Genomic DNA, 21,444 nt, shown 5'->3' with positions numbered 1-21,444 from the left:
GTTTTGTGTGAGGGCTCGGTTGTCCATTGATCGTGAGTCCCCTAGTACAGAGTACCGATTGATAAATTGTGATCAGAATGCCACGACTGATGATGCAAAACAAATCCGCACCGCAATTGCTAACTACTAGACCAAAGTGAACCAAAAGTGATTCTATAGCCATGGTTCGGTAGGGCGCTTTCACGATACCTACACAATACCACGTAGGCTATAATAAAGTTTAGCACGAGAAAGGTTTGGACACCTATGGCCCAACCTAAAGCTTTCAACTGACACCGTAGCAAGCCCAAGTATCGGTAACCGAAGAATAGTCTAAAAAGTCCTTCTGCGCATTCCATAGAAAACGGAAAACTATTTCGCCCTAATGCAATACATATTTCAACCGATGCCAAAACTACCACGGCCAAAACGAAGCCAAAACAAGTGGTATCATTCATTTCTAACAAGTGTCTTGACACGCAACGAATGACCAAAGGAGAGGGGACAAATTCGCTCAAGGCAAACAAAACGCGTCAATAAAACAAAAACCCACACCACCCCCCTACTCCGAATATCACAAACCCAACAGTCATACAGCAATCGATAGAATACATCCGCCCCCGCTGACTACCCGAAAGGAACAAGCCTTTAGTACTCTCCCAACCTCAACTTTCTCCCAACTACCCTTCTTGACGCAGTCTTCTCTGCTGGCTTTCGATGGACTTCGTTATCAAGCAAGTGCTTTACACTGCCGGAGTCAAAATATCCATAGCCGCCGAGCATTCCCCCCTCCCCATCGCTTTCCTCTCTACTAGTCGTTGAAGCACTTTCATCACCGTCTCTAGCACGAACAGGCTGTCTCGTTGTTTCAACGGCCCTTCCTGAACGGCTTTTCATCCTCGTAGTCATCAACGGTGGGCGGGTTGTATCAACAGCCGGCTCTTCATTTTCTCTCGCCCGAATTCTGGTGGGAGAGGCAGCAGCGCGACGCTGGGTCTGTCGAAGCATGTGTCGCACTTCCAAGAGGTAACTTTGAAGGGTATCTACGAATCGCTTTGTTTGCCGGTGTTTGCTGCTGACTGAAATGGAAATACTATCACCTTTAATAATATACCCAATGCCAAAGCCATCGCCACTAGTAGGTCCGAACCCAAACAATCTCAAGCTAGGATTACCGCAGTTACTGGTGCTTAGGATAGTGTTGTTAATCTTATCCCATCCTGGATCTGAGAAGATGCTTGGGACATTTAGAGGAGGCTTCTGTCCCTGGTCTCTAGCGGACCCAGAAATTGAGCTGGTATCCGAGAAGATTCTTGAATGTCCTCTATTTGGTGGGCTCTGCTCATAACTGCCCTCAATCGGGGAGGATCCGTATCCGTCGCTGCTCATACCATTGAGAGAGCCATCGGTATACTGGGGCTCCTCATCCAGGCCTCTCTGCCAAACGCAGAACAACGCATACAGATGTCTGTCTTGGCCTAATCCTTTCGCACACTCCTTCGTGATTGTTGTATGCTTTTGGCAAGCCTTCTTAAGCGCTTCAATCTTCTCAGCAGCGGGTGCATTCTCGCAAAACTTTCGCACAAAATTGACTGATTCTGTTGAAACGGTTCTGATCGCCTCAGTACGGCCATGCAAGTATATCTTCGTCATAGCTGGCTCATAAGTACTCTCAACCCTGCCGTAAAGCCCGTAGTACGCCGCCTGAAACGCCATTTGCACAAATGCATCGGGTGAGAAGCCCATGGATGTGATAAAATTCTTTCCGTAATGTTCGAATTCCAAAACTTCGAACTCGTTCTGCTGAATCAAGTCGGCCAACCTAGTCTCTGCAAAGCGGAGAGCGAGTGAGAGTTCCGGAACCATAGTCCACTCAAGTCTGTGAGGGGTTGTGCAGACGTCACCGAAGCTGGCCGGATCACGCTTTCTCGGGTCAGGAGAGGTGGAAGCCCACAAGCTAGGAGCATTACCGTTGATAGTTCTGGCAAACCGAAGAATTGTATCGGTATAGACATCACTCGCCATTCTCAGAACAGTGTGTCCATCGACACCTGTGTGTTCAAAATTGATTCCAGCAGATCCATTCTTGCAAACAATGATTTGTAGTTTGTCATACCAACGGTTGGTACATGTGCCAATCTGCACACCCTTCTCAACAACGTTAGTCCCGCAAAGCATGTTCATGCTCAATTCAGCACCGCTCTTAGGAGATGTTGAATCGAGGCAAAGAACGAACAAGGCAGTATCGACAATCCTCAGGCACTCAGTATTGTCACTTCCCATTCCATCTCTAGTCAAAACCTCTCTCAAACTCGCCCATACTCTTCGATTCTCAGTGGAAAGTACTCCAACGGCGGATTTGGCAGCCTCTTGAATCGGTGTGGTTGCAGCATCATCAACAATAGCCTGGAGGTTCTGTGCGACATCCCTCTCGGCCATGATGATATCCGAGTTATCATCCAAGACATCGAACCAGTAAAACTGCGAATGACACATAACAACAATGTGACGAGCATCCGGGTCAGACTGCATGACACAGCCATTTTCCGTGGGAATCCGAGCTGTGCTGAAAATCCGGGGATATTGGTACTGTCACGTGATTTATTAGCACATGTGATTATTTCACGAGGGAAAATCCCAGAGTCCTGTCCCAGATAATTCATATGCAGGGTGCCTTACCATGCACAGCGGGGTCCCACGAAATTCGTCTGGTGGTAGCTCTTCCTTACGTAGAGCCCTTACGAAAGATAGAGAGGAAACAACGAGAGATGCTGCCCTGGTGACTTGATTGTTCCTTGCTGGCGTAGGGTCATCCTCCAAGAGAAAGCTGAACTCCTTCAGTCTTAGACTAGAGGTATTGTGAAGGTAGCTTACAATGGATTCAAGTTCAAAACGACAGCTATGGTAATATTAGCTTGAGTTCTCTCTCGACCCTTGCTCACAAACGAAAACTTACGGTTATCATAGTTGAGGTAAGAATCGTACCCTAAAGAAAATGTTAACAAGAGACCTGTTAATCCTGCGATAAGCCTGCGGAATAAAACTCACAAAACTGCTCAATGTAACTACTCTTGCTACTGGCATATTTCCTCAACCTCTCCTGCAACTCCGGACCATCCGTCTTCAAAAACTCCCGTACAGCAGCCTTTGTCTCCACATGCTCCCTATATGTCTGCAGCGGCCTAACAGCTTCCAGATAGTTCCGACATGTCTTCTCCAAGTCCGGGATGGGTAGCTTCTGCAGCTGGTCCTGGTATGCGTAAGTCGCACCCGGCCTCACATCCCCAGCCGATAGCTGCCCTGCTGTGGGTTCCTTCACCGAAGAAGCACCAGATTCTTGAGGTGAGCCCGAAGCGATCGACTCGCTAAGGGATTTCGGCATGGTGATAACTTTAGTAGCTAGACTAGCGATCTTAGAAGGAGCCATTTTGTACAGTTAGCTCTTCCAGAATTCGCAGTGAAACAATAGCTTATTCTAGACGACCAAACAGAAGAAAACAAAGACCACGTGTAGAGAGTAGAATTCGAGGGAGCTTTTAAAAACAAGAGGAATGCGAGGGGATATAGGGCTAACCTTATAACCATAAGATTAAGTAGACAGGGAGAGTAGCCAGAGACCTAGTGTTCTTTTTTTTCTTCTTCTTTTCCCTCCGGTTCAGGCCCTCCCGGGTTTGGCGGAGTCCCTGTATCTCGGACCAGTGGAAGAAAACACCCGTGATCCGGGCGCTTGAAATCGGAACCAGAGTGCGGAGACCTGACAATATTGAAGGTGGGTGATGGGTACAGTAGAGCACAATAAAGTTGACAGACTCAGTACTCGAGTATTGGTGGGGAAGAAGGCCTGTTACAGTAATCGCGGGCGAAGGGAGGAGAGTTATGCCAAAAACGGGCACTCAAATTGCAAGTTCCACTGGCCAGTAATCATACCCGAGCAGATCCTTTCATCCTCCCATCCATAAACGTCTCGACTTGAAGATTATCACTCAAATATACCACCGGGAGAGCGATTCTCCCACATCTTTCTCCAATCAACTGACCAATGGCGGGGGTGCGGGGTGCGGGGGTGCGGGGGGGGATGGAAAGGCGAGGTGGACGATTACTGTACAACGAGGAAGCCAGAAGGGATGAGGTCACCAGGTCCTGTCTTTCAAACCACTCGATCAAGATGGCATGTGCCGTTTAGCTGACAGCAACATCACCGGCAGGTGAACACACTGTGCCTGCCACTCGTTCCCCCTCCTCATACCTTACTCGCAAATAAACAAATACAGTACAAGTCCATAACATTATCACAGCTGTGGTAACCGAAACTTGGCGATATTAAATAATGTATGGTACCGGCACCAAGGCATCCTACAAAATATTTAAATTATTTAAAACCGTCTTCGTCAAGATCTAGGGAACGTATGTAACTTGAAGATTGTTATTACTCGTCGGGATAGATACTGCATAAATAAATTTACAGCACAACTACGGTTACCCCGTTGTAGCCTTGTGAAACCTCGACACCACCATCCTCTTAACCTTACAAAACTTCAAAGTCTCCTACAAACAAGAAAGAAGAGAAAGTCTACTAGAACACAAACTACCGGTACCGCATACAAATCCACTCCCTCCAGATGAGACATCTCGAATCCCAGCAGCCTTCACATGGGAAGGCTCGCTGCCGAAACTTGGTATCATACTATAATCCTAATTAGCACAACAGGGACCCAGGAACCAAAGCCTGGCAGGGTGGCGGGGTCTACAATATATTTTGCCAGACACAACGAACACACAAAACCGTCACAGCCCAAGCATCGAGACGGCCACCTCGGGAGCGGATAGAATCCCCCCCCCAATTGGTTGATGGTGGTGGCGTGATGTTTGATTTTTTGTATCATACCAAACTGGCATCATGGAATATCACCCACTGTTTCCCAGTTGTGTTTTATTTTGCCCATAGGGTACCGGTATTCCTCGAACTATTGATTGGGTGTAAAGAATGGGGGCTGCTCGGCGGTAATCAAAATACAGAACCACGTTTTTTCGAAATCATGGATTTCCTGCAGTCACAGTGAGCCAAGGGGAAAAGTGAGCTATGGTTTCAGTAAATCATGTTGTCGTTTTCAGGAGACAGGGGAGCAGGAGGGATAGATGCAGAGAGTTAAGGAGGTGATTGGTACGACAAAATTCGTATGATGAGGTCTGGAGTGTTTGGCAGCATCTCGTTTGAAAGGCGGAATTTGCACGCTTTATAATGCAATTTGAAAAAAACACAGCAACATTGGGTTTAAGAAACCTTTGGACTGCTTTTACCACACATTTTCTCACCTTTTCAGGGTATGATATGACCCAAAAAGTCTCATTTTTATCCCCCGCGTTATAATAATATTATTATGATATCATAAGGTATCATGTCATATCATATGCCAAACTACAGTTTATACAGGGTATGCGTTGACAAACATCATAAGGAGCTTTTATGGTACAAAATGCAGTTCGGGAAACCTTATAAACCACAGTTTGTAAGGTCTTACTTTACAAAAGTTGGTATGCTAAGCACCCCCTAAGAGTCCTCTGCCACCACGAGGGTCGCTATCATACAACATCTATCGGTGACTTGCAAGTTGCTACACTAGAAAGTATGAGCGACCGCTACTTGAGCACTCGAGTATACCCCATAGTCACCCGGATGCTGCGCGCAAGAGACCTGGATATCACAGGAAAAAACAGAATCTGGAAAGTATCCCTACCCAACTGGTAATAAATTATAGTACTAGGCTTTACAACTGAGACCCATTCCACCAACCTCTTGGGGAGCTCTGAGGACCAAAGGCACTGCGCTTCCAATCTCATCCCCCAGAACACCCAAGAACCAATCCATAATCCGGAAGCTTCACAAGTGACAACCCGTGAACCTGGCCACCCCCGGCACAACCCCTCACTCCGTTTTTTCCCTTCAATTCTCCCTCAGTCTTATAATAAGCCAGGATATCATATCATATCCCAATACGCGTAGTCAGACATTCCTGTAGAAAACAAGAAAAGTAGGAAACACTATCGAGTTGGCGACCCATTCAAGGTCGACACTTCGTCAGCCCACTTTCGAAAGATAGTGATCAACGCGAACTTGAGAAGAGTGTAATTTGCCCCAACTTGACTGATGCCCCATTCCCCCTGCTCCAACCGTGGGGAGGTTCTGGGGGCGGTGTGGCCTTGAGGACCCTAATGGTTTATCATACCTTGGATATCGATATTCTTCCTGGTGATGGACCTTCTACTGGTGACTAGTTTGCTGATGGTTTGATAGCTACGAGTACTTGCGGATCCGCGCCAGTAGGGCGGTACAGCACTCGAACACCCTACGGGCACTGACTCTACTCAAGACCACCAACCTCCAGGCAGTGGGGCCAAAGAGAAAAGAGGGAGAGAAACAGAACATCCATCGACTCCCTCTCAGTATGACCACAAGAGATCAAACAACCCAGTTAAACGCTCCTCAAAATTTTCTCGTAATTACAAAATCTGACTCGATATTTTAAATTATGACCCATCTTGCCATACCTCATACGAGTATTATCACATCTTGGCATCCTTGGCCGTCATTCCACTTGGCCTTGCGGCTCAAAAAGACGTTTTATCCCTGCAGTACTATCACCATCGTCTCACCAACCCACCACATACTCATGCACTCACCATCATAACTCGACTAACTTGATCAACCTCCGACCAATGCCCGCCGCCTCAAACCGCCGGAATGTACCTCCCCATACAATGAAATATCCCCGCTTAATCCCAACTAACAGACATCCAGATTGTCGGCGTCAAAGCCGAAACTGTAACCAATGTTTCCTCGACCGACTTCCCCGGTCACTGGCCCGGCGAAGACCACTCATGGAACATCAAGCATTTTCGAAGAGTCCTCCTCCCTTCCCCCGCCCCCTACCTCCTCATCACTAACACCAGGGAGCAGACCTTCAGAGTTAAATTTTTCCGCAACACCCCCCTCTTCTCCCAATTCGACCTAATCCACACGGACGCCGCAATCGCAAACACCCTCCGTAGGATCATGATTGCGGAGGTGCCAACACTCGCGATCGAAAGCGTCTACGTCAGTAACAACACTTCAATAATTCAAGATGAAGTTCTAGCGCACAGATTGGGCCTCATCCCGCTGTGCGGAGATAAGGATGCGCTGAAGGGGCTGTCTTGGTACCTGCGTAACGCCCTCCCCCTCCACCTCTCCCCATAATGTCTTCCTCCGGAAGTTAATTACGACTAATGCGTACACGCGAACTATAGGCGGCGAGGACTCCGCTCCCCGCGAACCAACTGACGAAGACACCGTTGTCCTGTACCTCAAAAAGGCCTGCGAGCGCAATCCCGATGCGAAAAAGACGGACACTGACCCCGACAAACTCTACATAAACCACAATGTTTACGCCTCGGACATACTCTTCGAACCTGCCGGCCGCCAGATCAAGTCCTTCGCGCACGACCCCGTCCGCGCTGCCAATCCCGACATCCTCATTGCGAAACTCCGACCCGGGCAGGAGATCGATCTAACTATGCATTGCATTAAGGGGATCGGCCAGGACCATGCTAAATTTTCCCCTGTGGCTACGGCGAGTTACAGGCTTTTGCCGGATATCAAGATCAAGAAACCGATTCGCGGTAAGGCTGCGGAGAGGTTTGCTGCTTGTTTTCCTAAAGGTGTGATTGCCATCCGGGAGAGGAAGGACGGGGAGAAGGAGGCAGTTGTGGATAATGTCAGGAATGATACTGTTTCCCGGGAGGTATTAAGGCATGATGAATTTAAAGGGATAGTGGAGTTGGGGAGGGTTAGGGATCATTTTATTTGTAGGTTGTTCAGTTTTCTTTCATGAGCGGAAACAGGTGGCTAATAGATCGGCCCGGGTGAACAGTTTCAGTGGAATCAACCGGACAGTTCGACGCGGACGAGATATTCCTTTCCGCAGTCGGGACGTTAAAGGCGAAGACCATAAACCTGAAGAGAGATATTTACAAGATGCTGCGGAAGCAAGCCCTTGACGCAAGGCGCGCGAGAGAAGCCGAGAATCCGGACGCAGATGAAGAAGGAGACGCAATGGATACTCAATAAACCTGTATTCTATTTTTTTCACACACACTAGTACGCGGGGGATGTCAGATAGCCTCCTTCCCTCTACCATATCACAAAAGCGCCAAACCAATCAACCCTCCCATCGTATTAAACCTTAAATCTCATCCTCCTCCTCATCAAAATCATCCGCCTCCTTCTCCGGCGTGAACAATATAGCCCCACCCCCACCAATACCACCCTCCCGCTGAGCATCCATATACGGCAATTGCACCTCCTCACGGACCCTCCTCTGCCGCTCCGTAATCCCCAGTTCAAACGTGATTCCATCAATCCCGTTGTTCTCCTCTAACTCTCCAGCCTCCCCCTTCCTAACCCCTTCAGAAACCCTCCAAAGCGGATGATCCTCCAAAAGGATAACCCCGCCCTTCCCCTGCCCCCCTCCTATAACGAACCACTCCACCACAGCCCGTCCGGACTTCCTCCTGTACTCCATTTCAACAACCATTTCTGCGTTCGACCCCAGCCCAACCAGAACTCCTTCCACGCCCTCATCAAGCCCCCATATTGGCGGCGGGAGGGACACGTCCTTGTGCCGCTTCTGGAGGAGGACATGCGGGAGGGAGTGAGTCGTTAAGAGTGTTGTGGAGAGATATTTCAGCAGCGTGAGTGGCTGCGGACCTATATGAGTCGAGGAGGAGGAGGAGGAGGAGAAGGAGGAGGAAGGTACGGGTTGATCAAGGTGGTAAACCCCAACCAACACCATCCCAGGGGTCAAAAGCGAAGATAAAAATAGCGTGAGAGACTGCGGGTGTACAGTCGACAGGGTATTCAAGCTATCCAATATCAACAACGTTCCTATCACCCCGCCAATTAGTCCTCCTCCTCCCGCCCCTGCAGGCCGGACAGATGGGGAGACGAACGAGTACCGCCGCTGCCACTACCAGCGGCACCGCCAATTTCCCGCTGCAAACTGGCCAATTCCTTCATGCTGGCCCTAATAAATACGCTCACGCCCTCCGGCGCTACCGCGGTTTCGAAGGAAACAAACACTACCCGTGCACCGCTCTGCTGGCGCCGGATGTATTCTCGCAGCAGCGGTCGCGCCGACTGCGAGAGGGAATCTAGTAGTAGCGTGAATGGGGATACCCCGTCACGCAGAGAGGAGGCGGGTGATTAGGAGGAGGTTGTGGGTTCGGCGGTGGTGGAGGGATTGGGGTGGCATGCTTTTTTCTTTTTCTTTTCCTTTCTTTCCCTTTTCGCCGTGGGATATTGTATTTGGTGGTGGGCAGGATAGTCTACAGGTACTGTACCGTCACAGTACTCGTAGATTGGTGGATGGTATTGTTCTTGGCGATCTGCTTGAGCCGCATTGGGTGGTGGGGTGGTGGGGTGGATGCGAGGCGGATGGAACAGACATGGTAAACCTAATCTATCACCGACGCCCAGCTACCCATATAGTATCTTGATACAAGTAATATTATGATATCATACAACCACAAAAACCGATATTTTTTCTCATTTCCTTTACTCGTATGGATATGCTCCCCACAAACACTCCACCAACACCCCCCACTCCATTCCCCAATTGAAGTCCCATCGTAGCAGTTCCCCCTACCATTCCCCCATTCATTCATCCCTAATGAGCGTGAACGACCAAATCTATCGGAGTATGCACCACCAACCACAAGCAGAGCCTCGACCCCACCCAGTCCTCTTCCCAGAATTGCCCAGTTGTAAACAGAACCGATGACCAACCTCTCGTCCTTGTGCGGCATTCGCTGCGGATATGGTTAGAGAAAGGGGAACAACACGGATGTCGCCATCACCCAGAAACCCAGCTACCAGTATGATATCCCATACACTCTCCAGGATGGGGATACGTTACGCGTCATCACGAGGAATCACTCGCCTGACCGCCAGAAGTCCGGTGAACGGGAATGTTAATCGAACAGGGCTGGGCTGGGCTGGGCTGGTAGGTAAACCCGAGATTCCCCCACCTCGATGCACTCTCTACTCCTGTCGCCTACGGTACGCTGGCGATAAGTCACCGCGATTTGCTGTGTCGTGTTCATAAAGCCTGGGTGCCGGTATTGCTCCACACCTCCGACACCCCTTCCGTCACTGTCGCCAGGGCCGTACCGTTATTAGTAACTGTGGTGCATCCGATTAAGCGCCCTTTACGACTCGCAGTGATTGATTCACTTTCTGTACTCGGGAGAGTGTGATGGCTTCGGGGCAGATACAATCTCGGTTGTCTATTTTGTTCGTTCAGGATTCCTGACGGTGTGCAACAACTGCTAAAATACTCGAGTACAGTACTAGGTCAAATCGTTTCGTTCGATGCCATTTTTACACCAAAATTTGCCACTTTCATCACCTTCCCCCAGAGCACACTGGCCATAAGAACCTGCCAAAATTCGGCAGAGCATCAATAAGCCTGTAGACAAAAAGGGAAATTTTGTGAAATTCCTAAAAATTATAAATTGGCTGAGAAAGTGTGAATTCAGTGTGAGGTATCATATTGGTTGCAATGTATAGTACCTTTTTGTATGGAGTCCCATACAAAATTTTGGGTCACTTTTATGATACACTAGTCAACGCAATTGTAAATAATGCACACAGTTTTGATCCCACGCAGTTCTGGTTCAAGTGATTTAAATAGGTACAAGTAGTGATTGTCAAACTGATAGATTAATTTAAGGTGTTTTCAGGAAGGTAGCGTGGGTAATTGTCTGTTTGAAAGTGTCAAATTTTGGTGTAAAGCCTGGGTCGGACGAAACGTTTTGACCTGGTGCTGGTACCGACCTTACCGTACTATCCCGCGGTTACCATCACCATATTATTTGGGTGGTGGCGGTGGTAGTGGTACTCGAGTATATGATACCGGTGTGGTGTCGCAAGCTAGAAGTGACAAAAAAATGGGTTTTTGTATGATATCAAAAGAAAATGAGATTTATGTAGCAGTGGGTTTGTTATGATACGAGACTCGGAATCAGCTGCAGCGCTTGAGAACTCTAAACAACGATCAAGTTACCCAAACCAACGAGGCAAGGGAAACTCATGCTACATTCACTCATAGCGAGAACACAGCCGGGCGAGTATGATATAATGACAATTTCGACAAATTCAGCATCTCACGATATCCTCGATTCGCAGATATACCCGTATCGATCATACTTAACCTACTCGTACTATGATACCTGCGGTGTAGAGTGCTCCACCCAACAAATATAGGAGCAAGGAATCGAGAGCAAACCCGCTTCTCACATTGTCTCCTACGCCACCTTTCTGTGTGGTATAAAACACCCTTTTCAGGGCTCAGAACATTATACTTCGTACGAGTACTTTCCCAACCATACCCTAGCAAACTCGCGAAAAAACGTATTGTATCATACTGAACGAAATATTTGTGAAGAAAAAAAACCAACCTAACCCACGCAAAAACAAAGCAAAGTGAACAAACGCCCCCAAACCCCCATCCTATCCAATCGAATAGAGTAGAAACCGGAAAAACAAAACTTGACAGTGTGAAAGGAAAAGAGAAAATGGGGAGAAAATGGAAGTGCTGGTCACTCTTGATTGGTAGCTTTTTTTTTTTAGTAAAAGATGTTGCAAGAAGGAGCGAGCTATGGTACCTACAAGAACAGAGAGTTATGCCAATTGTGAAAGTGGGAAGTGGGGAAGGAGTGAATCGGTGTAAAAGAAATTAATACAGGTATATCTTGGAACGCTTGGAAAAGCGTAGGGAAAGGGAAGAGGGGGAAGAATAAATGAGCAAAAGGTAAGCGACAATGAGGAGGAAGTTGACGGTATAACGTCGCTATCATGGATTGTGTATAGTTTGCGTTTAAAAGGATCCCGAAGAGCTTATAGAGGGAAAACGAGATGAGGCGGAAACTTTTGTAAGGTATTGCGGGGTAGAGAAGCATAGGAAAGAAGCGAGGTAAGAAAAACAAGGAAAAACAAGAAAGGGAAGAAGAAAGACTAGACTAAGAAAAGCAATATCCCCTCTCCTTTTTCCCCCCATTCGTCAAGAAGCAGAATACGGATCTGTTAGAGGAAGATAAGACACTGTATTAAGAGCTTTCATCTCCAGTATCCTCTTATTCAGACTGCACATCAGATTCGAGGCCAGGGTTACGCGGTGCCGTGGAGGCACTCACGGCGCGCCACTGAGATTGGTTCTGTCCAGAGCCGGCGGGGGGTGCGCTTTCATTGGCTGAATTGAGAAAAGCTTGTATCAGGTTGACCTCCCTCGCCATATCACCGCATGTATCCGAATTCTCCTGGAGCTTCTTGGTTGCAATGATAGTCCACTCGCGAATGTCGCTCATCTTGCCGTTGTAGGTTTCAATGTGCTGATCCACGCGCCTAGTGAGTTCCTCAAGGGCCCGGGTGTGGGACTCTATATCCTTTAGGGCTTGAGATAAAGACCCAGGTCCCTCGGATGGCACAGCTTCCCCAGGTTTAGCAGTCCCGTTTGCGGCTTCGGTGTTGGTTGAGGATGGATCTGGAGCCCCTTGCCGGGGCTGGTACTGTTGTTGCTGCTGGGTAGGTTCACTTGCTTGATTTTGTTGATGTTCTACCAATAACCTTTGAACAGTGGTGGAAACCTTCTTGTTCTCGTTAAGCATATGTTGAAGCTGGCCGGTAGTGTTGAACAGCAACGGATTGATGGCAACAAGAGATGAAACAACTCTTTCGTAGAAATCCTTGGTTGTAAACGCAGACATTTTCTGATCCAAGTGTGCGACAGCAGTAAGACAACCGTCCAAGCTATTCTCCCATTTTGCCAACTTTGTCTGAGTGGCTTCGATTTCCTTCGAAAGTTTGGGCGTGATAGTTGAAAAATTTCTGTCCAAGTCATGAAGTTTGGAGGCATAATCATGCTGCCTGGTTATGAGATTTTGGAGCTCCGCTTTCAGGGTATTGATATTCGTCCTATGCTCGCCGAGGATTGCCTGGACTTCCGAAGCATTCTTATCCTGACCCATCCCATTCCTAATTACTGCCTTTTGCTCTTCCAAGTCCGCCGAGAGCTGAGAGGTTTGAAATTTGTTTTCCTGAATGCTGGCATCAATAGTTGTGAATTGTTCCATCATAATTTCAGTATCGTTTTCCGCACTCTGTCTAATACTGTCGATGGTTTCATCTTGGATTTTCAACTGCTTCTCGAGTCGGGCAATAGCGTCAGAAGATACAGGGCTGGCGTCGATACTATCAATTTTCAACTCCAGTTCCTTCACTCTCGTCTCAAATTGCAGATATTTTTCCTGCAGATTTTCGCAACGGCTCACGAGTGTTAAAACGGTTTCCTGTGCAACCCTTTTGATCTACTGAACGTTAGCAGAAATTCAAAGGAATACAAAATTCGCCGAGACCGATACTTACCTCTGCAACATCCGAACTCAGGTTGGCTCCAGTGGCAGTAGGCACGGAGTTCTGGGTGTTCTTAGTACTGCTTTCTTGAAGCTGAGCTAAGGACTGTTGAACCCCTCTAATATCATCGACAACCCTACGCATCTCTTCCTTTGTTTGGTCGAGCTCACTCCGTAGGTCTCGTTGAGAAGTTTCAACATCCTCCAATTTGTCTTCACAAGTCTTGAGACGCTTGCTTGAGTTATCTTTGTATTCACGGAAGTCTCCAGAGAGCTCTCGGCGGAGTTTCGCCTCATCGTCCTGCTGCTTCTTTAAGTTTGCCAACTCACTACTGAGCCTCTGCAACTCATCAGGCTTGGCAGCTGATTGTTGAGGCTGCGATAGATTTGTGGAAGGTGATAGGGATGATTTTAGGAATTGTGCAAGGGAATCGGAGGTCCCAAACTCGTGCCTGAGTTGTCGAAGAAATGGTACCATCGGTTCTAGTTCCTTTTTTGCGCAATTCTCCCTCGCAAACTCAAGGCATATAGTCTCCAAAGGCCTGGATTTGATCTCCAAACCCCTATTGGCTCGCGCAAGCTCCTTTCGTGTATTCTCTAAACGCCCCTCGTATCTATCGCGCATTACTGGAAACGCGTTGAAATATTCAGCTACTTTGTTACGATCAGCCTCGGCCTTACTATGAGCCTCTCTTGCATCCTCGCGTTTAATAAATGCGTATGCTGCCTCTTGGAAGATACTAACGCCGCAGCATCACTATTAGTTAATCGATAGCTTAAACCTGAAAATTAAAAACAAAAATTACCTGGCGAAGCTATTAGGCATCTTCTGCGTGCTTGCTGCGGCGAGACGTGGATCGGACGGGCGTGGGTTGTTCGAGGAAATCATTGGTGTTTTTGGAGTTGTTATGGATGGTGAGTGAAGTGGTGGGTCGTGGGGTGAGGCAGCAATTGAAGGAGGGTCAGGTCGCTCGTAGGAACTGCGCCTGTTATCAGGGTCCCCGCGCAACTTCGTCGCTTCCCCACCGCGTGCCCAGCCAGGACTTAGTTTTCGTTTGTGTCCAGATTGTTCGATCATTCCCCGTTCTCTAGGGGAAGCGTGCAACGGATCTTGCGCTTTCGAGGCAGCTGAGCTTGCTGAGCCCCGACGAGCCGTATCGCTAAACGGTGTCTGATTGGCACCGCCGATTGACTCCCGACGATGTTCGAGGATGGGGTCTTCTTGGTGAAAACCGCCGCCCGAAGCCCTTCTCGATCTACCAGGTCCGCTGTAGGGATGATGGGGATGGCGTGGCTGTTGCGGTCCACTGCCTTGAGGTCGCTCCCAATCTCGATACCTGTCTATTCTCTGCTCGTCACCTCCGCTATGGCCCCGGTCGTACTCTCTTTTCTTCTCTCTCTCACCTGAATGATGGTATTGACGGGAACTTTCGCGGCTTCTTTCCCTTGCTGGACCCCTCCAACCACTCATGCTCGAGATAACCTAGCAAAACGAAAGTGTATAAGGGATTGAGAACGCGTGTGAGTTTGTGAACACTTGAAAGGTAAATCCCGTCCGATCCGAATCAGATGAGAGCGTGATGTCAGGGGTGATTGTAGGCTGGTCCCGTGTTTGAACGGTTGGAGTGCGGAGGTGCAAGAGAAGAATCGTTGCACTGTATCACCCAGAAGGGGTTTAACAACGGTGGGGGGGTAAGTCAATGTCCGTGTCCCAGCACAGATGTGCCGGTCAGCGGGCTCTCTATGGCTCCTTCAGCAGATTAGGTCTCGAGAGCTTGAAAAATTGATTTTTAGAAAAGAAATCTTCGAAATTCTCTTTCCCCAATCGACTGCAGACGCCCTTGCTGCCGGATAAGAGGTGGCGGCGGCATTGCCACACCTGACTTGGTGTCACCCGAGGAAAAGATGAACATGAGAGACAAATTCGTGTTATCTAACCTGATCTTATCATCCTGCACTGTAAAGCAACTGTGTCTGCTTGGCAATTACCGGTACTCATACTTGTACAAGTAGCGGTATGGAAGCCTCATTATAGTACGGCAGGGGTGTCGCAGGAATTCAAAAGTATCCAAACAAAAATTGGTAGCAGAGGGGTATAAAGTACTCCTACGATACATCACGTTCGATTATGGTAGTTAAGCCCATTAAAGGTTAATCCATACTAGCTATTCAATGCCAGGGACCATCACTCAAGGCAGTATTTGTGGTGGCTGCCGCGATATCTAGGGACATTGGTGCTAGTATATCAAGTTAATCTTTGGTTCGGATACTGTTGAATCCCCTACAGCAATTCTTCTAGGACGAGCTTATCCCTCCTGCTAAAATTGAACCTTTAAACTAAAAGTATTTGTGATCAAGTACTCGGATTCGGAAGTTTTTATTAGGTATGCTGAGAATAGTCATGAAGCACAACTATTGGTGCCGGGATTTAAGTAAATTACACCACATTACGGTGCTGTATTGTGCAAGACAGAAAAGTTACCGGGGCTACGACAGTTTGTGTTGAATCTATCGCCTACCGTAGTCACGCAGGTCCAACTTAAGACTTGTGCTTATAGGGGTGCCACGATATCAGAATCCCACAATCCGAGTCCTCTTAGACAGTGAGGAATTCCAATCGCTTACCAACGGCACAAATCAGCTCTTACAGCCCCCATTACGGGCTCAGTTTTCAGCCAAGCATGGGCAGCCGTGGGCGCCATACGAGTAGATATGATGGATACAATTAAATTTTTAATTGTTTAACAGAGAAATACCCCTTTGAACAGGCAATACCAGTACCGTTCTACAGAACAAGCGGAACAGCAAGAATAGCTGTCCTTCTTGCACTCAATTCTCGGTGCTATTACAGTACTGGGTGTAAACAAAGTGATAGGTTGCCAAGCAAAGGCTGTCCACAATCCCCAGCGACATTAGCAGGAAAGCGACCCAATAATATGTGAACTCAACCCTCTCTGGATACTTAAAGTCCCCAATCTCCTTATTATATAACCTTATCCATGGCTATGATAAAAATTAAAAATACTCTCCTCGAGTAAAATGATCTCACTCTCTAACTTTCCATCCCTCAAACGTCTTAACTAGGCATCTGCCCCCTGTGCACTCAATGCCCAGCTGGGACATGAATCTGCCTATTCCTCGGGTTCGAGTTCGTATCGGTGGGAAGGATGGTGTAAGATCCCGAGCGGTACGCCGGATGGGCAACCCGAACCTCTCCTTCGGCTCCCTGTGTCTTGATAGCCACTGAACCACGAACCCCTAGGTCCGCAGCTACGCAGATACCGCTAGTACAGTATGATAGCTATTCCGATTGGCCTCGGGAAGGTATGATAGCTACCACAACGTTATCCGCACCTGCTCTCGTACAAGTGTGCTTCGAAAGGTATTAGTAACAATAGTGGCCAACTACGATAGCCAGCTTGTCGATATGGAACCGGAGATATGAATAAGAAGAGAAGAATCCGCGATCCAGCAAAGCCCCACCCACAAGGCCTGGACTAATCATCCTATAATAATCCGGATCCGAATTCTGCTGAGCGAAACTCAGATCCACAATAACCCTCCTAAGCTCCCCATTCTCCCCACCCTTTGCCTGATCCCCCCATTTAATGCCAACCGGAGGGTACCTCGTCCATACCGCCTCCATAAGAAACATCCCCTTCTTCCTCGAAATGTCCACCAGTATCTCCGTCCGAGAAGCGTCCAGTGAACGTCTTCTCACAGGCGATTGGTTTATCTGCACTCAGGGCAAACGAGCAGTTATGGAGATAGTGTGAATGGGGGTGGCTACGCAGATTATGTCTACGTTCGGATCGGCAACGAGTTCTTCGTAGGTGCATTAGGCATGCGATTTGATTATCCAACTTCCCTCAAGAAAGTCTTCTCTCTACCAAGGGAGGAGGATGAGGCTGCTGCTGCTACTACGTGCTTGGCACCGGTGCCACCTCCAGGAGAGGGGTTGATTAGGAGGTCCTTTGCGAAGATATAATAATATCATAATTAATAGAAATTCCTCTGGCGGCCGTGACATGCACCTTTGTATTAGCAATCTGCAACACACTCTTTTAAAATCAGACTATAGTATCCGGAATCTCCAACGACGCCAGAATGGCTCTGAGGACATCTGATTCTTTACACTTCTTTCTTGCACTTTCGCCCCCCCTTTTCTTCTTTTTTTCCCAGATATCAAGGTTCAGGAGTGATGCTTGCGGAAACAAAGAACCTTTTGGACAAAGAAGGGAGATGAAAAGAGATTCCCTGTAGCAACAAGCAGTGGGGTGCTCTCCTGGAAAACACAGGAGAATACAAACAGAGCCCAATCTGAACTCCGGTTTTGTCACCGATTTATCGGACATCCACCAATGCCACCTAAAGACTGGAGAGAAGCCATACCCACCGTACCTCCATGTCCCCGCCATAAGAGAAGCCAAGGTACCGGATGTGCCCCGTATTGCCCCTGCACTAAGGATAAAGTGCCGTTTAAGGCTGGATCTTTTGGCTTACAGGGTACCCATGGCATGGTGTTATTGGAGATCGAGGGTCGAGGAAAATGTTGAAAAAGGGTGGTTAAGTAAGATTTGTGACATTGACTGACATCAAAAGATCGAATTATATGCGGCCAATGACTACTCCACTGGTATTTGACATTCGGGAAAAGCTCAAACTCTGCACAGGAACTCTATTCCATGATCTCCTACACCAATGTCGGTAGCTAATCAGGTACTGTACTAAAGCTTCAATTCAAGATAGGCTCCAAGGAAATCACTAAATGCCGGTGAACAAGTTACGCAACGCTTCATACCCGAAACCACTCTAATATCAATTAAAGATTCACCCGAACCAAGCCATTCCCCACCCTCCTCCCACCACCGCAGCCTAAACTCCTACTCACAAAAACGCCATCTCGACCAACTCCTCCAACCCCACTCTCTTCTCAATTACATACCCCCCCAACATCTCCGAACACCTCTCCGCCAGCACGCAAGCAACAAGATGCTTACAAACCGGCGGACTCCCACCTCTTATCTTCCCGCCCCAGCTCCACCCTTCCTCTCCTTCCTCTCCCTCCCCCTCCCCCTCCTGCCCACCCCCCTCCTGCCCATCCCCCTCTCGAATCCCCAATCCCCCAAAAGCTACAAAGGCAAACCCAGAACAACTACAGCTCCACGCCTTAGTTCTCACCTCATACACGGGCCCAGCAACCGAAAACTTCCCTCGTGACAGCGACTGCGTGGACTTCACGTAGTGAACTGACTTGCCGGAGTCGGTTGTGTACCTGGTTACCAGGGATTTATCGAGGAGATCAAGAGCTGGAAGAAACACGGATGGCAATAGGCAGTGGACAGACATGAAAAGTTGGCGGGCTGATGCGGGGACAGTTTTAAGGGGGTTGGAGGGTGGAGATACAGCTGGTGAAGGTGGGGGGAGGGATTTAATTTGATTGACTAGGGAGGTGATTATTTGGCGGGGCGGCGGTAGGGGGGTGGATTGCCGTGCAGCCATATCGTAGTAGTTGTGTGCTGTGGTGGTGTGTCTGGTCGGTCGGTTGGAGACGGCACCATTATGCCCGCATAGCACCAAGGTGGCCACCCGTGCGTGGGGTCACGGTTGCAACCGTTCATCCGAGCTGGGGTTTATCGTGCATGTCGACCAACGTTCCGCTATTCTATCCTGTCATATTTCTCGGATACCAGCAGCACTACCGGTAGCTCTACTTTTGCTATTCTAGGCTCTATCCTGGAACCAACAATGTCCCCCCCCCCTTTTTTTTTGATTCGATGATCCGAGTAAGTGTCTGGTGATTCTCTACCTTATTGTAAGTCAAGGTCCAATGAACCCTAGGGAATTCTCATGAGGTATTTAAGGGTTGTCCTCATTGAATCAAATATGATACAGTACAGCCCAAACAAGCCCGCAATTGCTCCACTACTGCGCTCAAACAACGCCATAAACTAGTTCCTAGGAGCCTTGGCCACCGCAAACTAAACAAGAGCAAACCATTAATTCCGATTCCAGCACCGGTATTACTCCTTAGCCAGCTCCCTAGCTATCCTCGCCAAAGCCTTCTGGGTCCGTCCCCTCACCTTGGATGCTCTCTTCCTCTAACTGCTCTGAAACCCCATATCTGTTCTCTCCGGCATAATCCGCACCATCCACAAACCCCTGGTCATATCTCTCGTCACCACCGTTGGTGATAGCATTCTCCAAGGCCATCCCAGCTAACAACCCCCCTCCAGCACCCAAAGCCAAAGAACCAACTATGCCCAGGTCACTGGACCTTTGCTGCGGCATGTATGCTGCCTGAGGATGAGGTACCTGAGGAGAGCAATACACAAGGGGCGGGTTCTGCTGTTGTGGCTCTGACCTAGAAGACCCATGCTTGAAAAACGACGAGACCTGGCTAGCGAACCCTGTTTTCTTTTGCTGTTCCTTTTCCGCCATCTGTTGATTGTAGAAACCCATATGAGAAGTTGCTGGGTCTTCATGGGTTGAAGTTTGGGATACTAGCATTGGCGCAGGGGGAGTTTGATAACAAGCATTGCTACCTCCGTTGGATGCTATGGATGGTTAGAGTCTGGTTTAACACATTACAGATAGATTATGGACTAACCTGCTCCTACTATAGAGGCATCAACAGTTCCAGGTGGCTTTTCCCATTGTGATCTTTGAGTGGCGAGGTTCACGTAGTAAAATCGTTGATATGTTGGATCATATTGGGGAATCCAGCCTTCAGGAACTATCGGGGGAGGGGGGCCCTGCGGGGGAGCATATTTTTGTTGGTTTTCGGTATTGGTTTCAGGGGCTTGGGCATTATCTTTTCTCTCCATAGCTGTTTGACGACCGGTTTCTAACAAATATAGGGAGGTATAATAATAAGAGTTGAGGAAGGAATCCCTATAGGGTTCAAAGTTATGGAGGAGCGAAACCTTCCCTAAGAAACAGGGAGAATACTAAAGAAGGATAGGATCTGCCCGGACATCCTGTTGACTTCGTTGACTGATATATTAAGCCACACCTATCTCCTGAATGGGGTGAGTATGCGTACGACTTCAAGTAATCGTCATACTTAAGCATAGCACACGAAAGACAATGAAAATTTCCAAGCGGTAAAGTTTGAACCCCTATTAGTTGGACCCCCTCCTATAGATACGCCTTCTCCCTATCCGAGGCCTAGTCCTAATTGGCGCAACAGTTTATGATCATGCGAGCCGCGATGATATTGTATCATACACGGAAGAAAGGCTAACCTTCACTATAAAGGGCTCTGGGCAAATATGCTGCCTTTGAGTGCAGAGTTATACATTTTCCTACTGTAATGTCCTGAACTGATTTCTTTTCCTAGGGTTAGTCTACCTGTTTTTCCACTGCAGCCCACAGCGTCTTCACTCCACAGCGGTACTACTGGTCTCAAGCCAGTTCAAAGCTGGTACCGCCACCCATATCTAGAACGGAGTGAAGAACCCCAGGTTGTAAGTACAGTACTATACATAAGTGGAAAACTGCATATTGATCCTAGTTCGTTAGTGAAAAATCACTTCCCGGAATGTCTCCTTGTTTACCTCCAATTCGAGCGCTTGCTATTGGTTCCGTGCGATATCTTGATTCACCTAGCAAGGGATGATAATATTCTCTAACTGATTTCGTATGCCAAATCACCAGTGCCTGAAAAATTTGACCCAATTGCGATCAAGGAGGGGCCAAGCACCGTGCCCGAACTGCAGGAGCCTGGATTAAATTACTTGCTCCTCTTCTCCAACGGACATTTTGTTATTGCTAACCCGAGCACTCGCCCCTATTATATGTGAGCGAGATAGTCCTTGCACTGGCTGACTGTTCTAGATTCAAGAACGAGGGTCTCGGTGGAGAATCACTCGTATTAACCCATTGCATACAGTACCATACTCGTATCTGGTTTGTAGGGGAGAATGCGGATGACTGAATGCGGATGACTGAAAAATGTATCATAGTATGATAGGAGAGTGTTAATATTTATGACCCTCGTTCAGGGCACTTATGCCGTCT

At 48.2% G+C, this 21,444-nt stretch overlaps 5 protein-coding genes; 1 reads left to right on the top strand and 4 right to left on the bottom strand.

Annotated features, from left to right (window-relative positions):
* Positions 1 to 308: 308 nt before the first annotated feature.
* Positions 309 to 3,926, bottom strand: GSTUM_00009470001 (uncharacterized protein). XM_002840727.2 has 6 exons: positions 3,554 to 3,926; positions 3,028 to 3,391; positions 2,936 to 2,965; positions 2,854 to 2,878; positions 2,659 to 2,806; positions 309 to 2,568 (listed from the first exon to the last, which is right to left on the bottom strand). The coding sequence occupies exons 2-6, from the start codon at positions 3,359 to 3,361 to the stop codon at positions 628 to 630; spliced, it is 2,478 nt and encodes an 825-aa protein (XP_002840773.1). The 5' UTR covers positions 3,362 to 3,391; positions 3,554 to 3,926; the 3' UTR covers positions 309 to 627.
* A 2,714-nt stretch (positions 3,927 to 6,640) lies between these two features.
* GSTUM_00009469001 (uncharacterized protein) lies at positions 6,641 to 8,083 on the top strand (the record flags this gene model as incomplete). XM_002840726.2 has 5 exons in its annotated part: positions 6,641 to 6,720; positions 6,776 to 6,880; positions 6,935 to 7,181; positions 7,264 to 7,821; positions 7,887 to 8,083. The coding sequence occupies exons 1-5, from the start codon at positions 6,694 to 6,696 to the stop codon at positions 8,081 to 8,083; spliced, it is 1,134 nt and encodes a 377-aa protein (XP_002840772.1). The 5' UTR covers positions 6,641 to 6,693.
* A 115-nt stretch (positions 8,084 to 8,198) lies between these two features.
* GSTUM_00009468001 (uncharacterized protein) lies at positions 8,199 to 8,549 on the bottom strand (the record flags this gene model as incomplete). The annotated part of the gene is made up of 1 exon (XM_002840725.1): positions 8,199 to 8,549. The coding sequence occupies one exon, from the start codon at positions 8,547 to 8,549 to the stop codon at positions 8,199 to 8,201; it is 351 nt and encodes a 116-aa protein (XP_002840771.1).
* Positions 8,550 to 11,179: 2,630 nt separating this feature from the next.
* On the bottom strand, positions 11,180 to 14,248 carry GSTUM_00009467001 (uncharacterized protein; the record flags this gene model as incomplete). XM_002840724.2 has 3 exons in its annotated part: positions 11,180 to 13,377; positions 13,436 to 14,162; positions 14,229 to 14,248. The coding sequence occupies 3 exons, from the start codon at positions 14,246 to 14,248 to the stop codon at positions 12,148 to 12,150; spliced, it is 1,977 nt and encodes a 658-aa protein (XP_002840770.1). The 3' UTR covers positions 11,180 to 12,147.
* Positions 14,249 to 19,278: 5,030 nt separating this feature from the next.
* On the bottom strand, positions 19,279 to 20,401 carry GSTUM_00009465001 (uncharacterized protein; the record flags this gene model as incomplete). XM_002840723.2 has 3 exons in its annotated part: positions 19,279 to 19,979; positions 20,033 to 20,269; positions 20,374 to 20,401. 3 exons carry the CDS (start codon positions 20,399 to 20,401, stop codon positions 19,465 to 19,467), a joined length of 780 nt encoding a protein of 259 aa, XP_002840769.1. The 3' UTR covers positions 19,279 to 19,464.
* Positions 20,402 to 21,444: the final 1,043 nt, after the last annotated feature.

This window comes from Tuber melanosporum, assembly GCF_000151645.1.
Source record: "Tuber melanosporum whole genome shotgun sequence assembly, scaffold_57, strain Mel28".
NCBI lineage: Eukaryota > Fungi > Ascomycota > Pezizomycetes > Pezizales > Tuberaceae > Tuber > Tuber melanosporum.
Note: the sequence above shows the minus strand (reverse complement) of the source record. Positions and strands in the feature narration are given on the sequence as shown.

Excerpts from the sequence above, each read along its gene's own strand:
- GSTUM_00009470001 (XM_002840727.2), bottom strand. The coding sequence starts at position 3,361 with ATGCCGAAATCCCTTAGCGAGTCGATCGCTTCGGGCTCACCTCAAGAA. Across the intron at positions 2,807-2,853 it reads GTTTTGAACTTGAATCCATT|CTTTCTCTTGGAGGATGACC; the intron begins GTAAGCTACCTT and ends GAAGGAGTTCAG. Across the intron at positions 2,569-2,658 it reads GTGGGACCCCGCTGTGCATG|TACCAATATCCCCGGATTTT; the intron begins GTAAGGCACCCT and ends ATCACGTGACAG.